Source organism: Eimeria acervulina, genomic scaffold, assembly GCF_000499425.1.
Source record: "Eimeria acervulina Houghton genomic scaffold, Eah_scaff1330, whole genome shotgun sequence".
Classification (NCBI taxonomy): Eukaryota; Apicomplexa; class Conoidasida; order Eucoccidiorida; family Eimeriidae; genus Eimeria; species Eimeria acervulina.
Genome location: NW_013550279.1, coordinates 1,967 through 6,799, shown reverse-complemented (window position 1 = coordinate 6,799; position 4,833 = coordinate 1,967). Strand labels below are relative to the sequence as shown.

At 37.0% G+C, this 4,833-nt stretch overlaps 2 protein-coding genes across 2 annotated transcripts in view; one reads left to right on the top strand and one right to left on the bottom strand.

The window, feature by feature from the left end:
- Window positions 1-222: 222 nt before the first annotated feature.
- Window positions 223-1,968, top strand: EAH_00058570 (elongation factor 1, putative; the record flags this gene model as incomplete). Its single annotated transcript, XM_013397273.1, has 3 exons — window positions 223-340; window positions 944-1,188; window positions 1,777-1,968. The coding sequence occupies 3 exons, from the start codon at window positions 223-225 to the stop codon at window positions 1,966-1,968; spliced, it is 555 nt and encodes a 184-aa protein (XP_013252727.1).
- Window positions 1,969-4,601: 2,633 nt separating this feature from the next.
- Window positions 4,602-4,833, bottom strand: part of EAH_00058560 (serine/threonine protein phosphatase, putative) — a gene marked incomplete at both ends in the record, with an annotated part of 2,042 nt that continues 1,810 nt past the window's right edge. The window contains one exon of the mRNA XM_013397272.1: window positions 4,602-4,812. Coding sequence (XP_013252726.1) covers window positions 4,602-4,812 — 211 coding nt within the window. The remainder of the gene's footprint in view (window positions 4,813-4,833) is intronic.

The window sequence follows — 4,833 nt, the reverse complement described above, 5'->3', positions numbered from 1 at the left end:
GAAATCCTTTGGGGCTTTTTATTGCATGCAGCAGCAGCAGCATACCCACAGCAAAAAAATTGTTTGTCTCGCTTCTCTTTAAAAACTATGAAATATGAAGAAACAAAAATAAAAATATATATATTTATATATATTTAAATAAACAATTTCTATTTTTACTTCGAAATTAAACAAAACCTTCAACCCCTCAGGTGTATATACACCTTAATTTTCACAACGAAGATGATGATAGATGCCCCGGCGTGTTGCGAATTATCTGTTGCTTGCAGATATTATGTTTATTCTTTAGATGGAAATAAACAAAAACAAGTACAAGAAGAAGAAGATATTGATCTCTTCGGTAAGATATTAAACTCTAACGGTGTATATATACACTTCAATATTATGCTGAGGTGTACGTACACCTGAGATATATTTATTTTCTGCTTTCTTCGGCTTATGTTTATTTCTTATGTTGTATTGTACATTCAATTGAAGCATATTCAACACAGACACACAGAGTCAGAGACAGACAGACAAATAGAAGAACACAGAGAGAGAGAGAGAGACAGAGGCGTGCAGTTGAATGAATGAAGAGGATATTACATGTATATTTGTGAGGTGTATGTTTGTCTGCGGTGTATGTGCACCTGAAGTATACTTGTTCTTTTGTTGTTTCTTAAATAAGAGTCAAGCGAAGAAATCAATTACCAGCACAAACAGCAACACCTCCAAAATAATATATATTATGTAATATATATATATATATATAATATGTATATATATATATATATATTATATATATTTTATATATATTATATATAGCTCTTGAGGGGCTGTGTGTATTTGATTTTCTCTGTCTTCTTTTTCTTCATCCTGTGATTATTATTTAATATTCAATTATATTATTTATATATTATATTATAGGGTTTAAACAACTCTGTATGTTTGATTTTGTCTAAAGGAGATGATGATGATGGCGAGGAGCTGAAGAAGCTGGCAGCAAAGAAGAAAGATGAAGAAAAGCAGAAAAAGAAGAAGGCTGAAGTAGTAAACAAATCTATGCTTGTTATTGAGGTTAAACCCAACAGCTCTGAGACAAACTTAGATGAAATTGCTGTAGAAATTAAAAAAATTAATATGAACGGAGTCTCGTGGGGTGAAAATATCAAAAAGGTGCCCATTGCTTTCGGCCTATACAAACTACAGGTTCGTATCTCTGCTGCTGCTGCTGCTGTGGCTTGTGCTGCTGCTGCTGTGGCTTGTGCTGCTGCTGCTGTGGGTGCTGCAGCTGCTGTGGGTGCTGGTGCTGCTTTGGCTGCTGCTGGTGTGGCTGCTGCTGCTCAGGCTGCTGCTGATGCGGTTGTTGCTGCTGAGGTTGCTGCTGCTGCTGCTGCTGCTGCTGCTTGTGGTGGTGGTACTGCTGCTGTCTTGTGTTTCTCTCTTTTTGCTGCTGCTGTGCTTGTCTCTCTTTGCTGCTGCTAAGCTGCCGCTGCTGCTGCTGTTGTTTGTCTCTATTTCTTTATTGCTGCTGCTGTTGTTGTTTTTTTGTCTGTCTTTGATTGTTCATTGAGTTGTTTTGTTTTTTTTAATTTATTAATATGTATTCGGGTGTATACCCAGCTGTATGAGCTGCGTATACACCCGAGAGCTGCATATACACCCCATGCCTGAACAGTATAGCAAGCAGCCTATATACACCTTATGCGTCTACAGTAGAGCTGCGTATACAGTTAAGTTGTGAAGATAAGAGGTGCATATACACCTGAGTAGGGCTGTGCATTGGTTGCTTTTCAGGTGCAGTGCGTGATACTGGATGATTTAGTCGATACACAAGAAGTTTTAGATAGAATTGAAGAAATAGGAATGAACGAAGAAGACAAACAAAAGAGAGAAGAAATTCTTCAAAGAGGCGAAGACGATCAAGACTATGAAGAGCTCTCGGGGCTTGTTCAATCTGCACAGATTGTTTCATTTAATAAACTCTAACAAACAAACAAACAAACAAACACGCCTACAGCTAGCTACCTACCTCTCTAGCTAGCTAGAGACCTATCTAGCTAGCCAGCTAGGTCTCTATCTCCCTAGCTAGCTAGCTAGCTAGCTAGCTAGGTGGGGAGGTAGGAAGGTAGCTAGCTAGCCAACGTGACAGCCACGTGCCTACTCCCAACGCCAACTAGCTAGCTAGCTAGCTAGCTAGCTGGCTAGCTAGTTGTGCGAGCAGCTAGCTGGAATGAGGGGTAGAGGTGGTGAGACACCGCAGCTGCGTTGGCGGTAGCGGCGTAGGGGCGTTGCTGATGGTTTTCAGGTGTATGTACACCCCAAGGTGTACATACACCTCAGTATCATGACGCTTAGTCTATTTTGCTTCACTTCGTCTGCACATTTATTTCAAACGGCAGTGCCGCTCACGCATAATTCAGTGGCGTACACCTCGCTGGGCGGTCAGGTTCAGGCGTAGCTAGCTAGCTAGCTAGCTAGCTATGCGTAGCTAGCTAGGCAACTGCGTACATTCGTAGCTACATAGCTAACCAGCTAGCTATGCAGACACGTACAGTCGTAGCTAGCTAGAGAAGTAGCTACCTACTTGACTAGCTAGCTAGCTAGCTATCTAGGAACCCAGGTACATACTAAGTATCTGGCTAGCTAGCCAGCTAGCTAGCTAGGCAACCAGGCGCATACGTAGCTAGTTAGCTAGCTATATAGCTAAGCAATATTAATAGAATGAATGCATCGTAGTTTGTTGTAGATGCTGCAGATGCATGTGGGTGTATGCATATAAACGCAAGAAGACATATTTTATTTGTTTAGATGGATGAAGCCGGTTTGTTGTTTAAACATCTGCATTAGACTAATTGAATTGTTTGATTTATTGTTTATTCGCTTTCTCTTTTTATTTGCTGTTTATATATCGTCTAGAGTTAAGGAGATCTCTTCCTGTGGCCGCCTTAAAAGAGTTGTATTTGTTTGTGTTTGCACTGTTATTATGTTTATTTGTTTGTTTTTTTGTTTATCTTCTTCGCTTTTAACATGCGAATATCTTTCACTTCCTTCTTCTTCTGCTCGCAAGCACAAACACAAATATAAATACAATTGAGGCCGAAAGCCCCCGCCGTCCCTGAGGGTTTAGGGTTTAGGGTTTGGGGGGTTAAGATTAGGGTTTAGGGTTTGACGCTGCACACCTCACCGCATCTATTATTCACCATGCATAAAATATTTAGGGTTTAAGAAGGAGATCAAGGTGTTGATAGTTGTTTACCTATGTAGGCCTTAGGGTTTAGGGTTTAGGGTTTAGGGTCTTACGGGTATCATCGAATATGTCTGCGTCTTGCATGCCGATTATTTTTAGAATTTGTTTTCTCTGTTGTTGAAGATTATAGAAAGGCGGATTACTCCAATGAGGCCAAGGTAATAAATTTAATTTATTAATATCATCATCTTCTGTTGTTTGGTTGTATTTATGTTTTTCTTTTTCTATTTCTTCTTCTCTCTCCTTCTCTATCTCTCTTGATGTTTGCTGCATAGTTTCTGTATGGATGTCTTTCTCTTCTTTTATTGTTGTTTGATTTATTGTCTCTGTTTTACTTTCTTCTTTCTTTTCTCTTGTGTTATTATTTATCTCGAGGAGGCTTCGACGTATATATTCTTTATCTTCTTCTGTTGGAGATCTGTACAAGTAAACAACGAAACACAAAAAACAAAATCTAAATGAATAAACAAACAACGCCACCTGAATGCAATAAACAAACAATTTTTAATCATGTACACTGAGAGAGGCTCTTTGCGTTTTGCTTAGTCTTCATTTGTCTTCATTAAAGCAAAACAAAATAAGAAAACGAAGAAAAAGAAAGAGAAACAGAAGAAGAACAAGAAAAACAAGAAGAACAACAAAACGAAGAATAGGAATAATAATAATAATATACAATAAGAAGAACGAGAATAAGACAAAGAAGAAAAAGAAAAAGAATAAGAATAAGAAAAAGAAGAGCAAGAAGAAGACAAAAAACATGAAGAAAAAGGAAAGGAAAGGAAACACAAGAAAAGAAACAAAAAGAAAAACAAGAAAAAGAAGAAAAAGAATAAGAATAAGAATAAGAAGAGCAAGAAAAATAATAATATACAAAAAGAAAGACAAGAAGAAGAATAAAAACAAGAAAAAGAAAAAGAAAAAAAAGAACAACAAGAAGAAGCCAGCGGCATTTAAAAAAAAGAGTAAAAGAAAAACAAAAAGAAAAAGAAATTATCTAAAAATGTAAAAGACAGACATCGCAGTTGCGTTGCATGCAAATCGCTGAGTTGGAATTTGTCTTCGATTTGCTCGGAGTATTGCCAGCCACTCAACATCAAACCTGAAAAATAAAAAGAAAAAAAGAAAGAGAAAAAGAAGAAAAAGAAGATGAACAGACAAATAAACAGAAGAAAAACAAGTGCAAACAAAAGAGAATAAACAAACAAATAAAACAAACGGCATATCACTATGAAAATTAAAAAGCAAAAGAGAATCAACAAACGAAGAAAACGAACAACTTAGTAATCTAAATATATAATTTAAAATATAAAAAAAAAGATAATAAACAAACGAACAAAACAAACAACGCAATCTACAGTATAGAAATGACTTCTTACTCAATTGTAAGATTAATATTTATGTTTGTAGAGCTTGAGGGGTTCTTCAAATACTTTGCAGGAGCGCTGGGGTGTATATCAACTACTTGTAAACAACTACGTTTGGGCAAAACTTTATCTAATGCAATAAATCGCGTTTCTCTTCCGTCTTCGTGGCGAACTAAAGCCGGAAAAAATACGTGCAAATGCCCGCAAAACCAAAAACTCCTACAAACACAAAACATATAT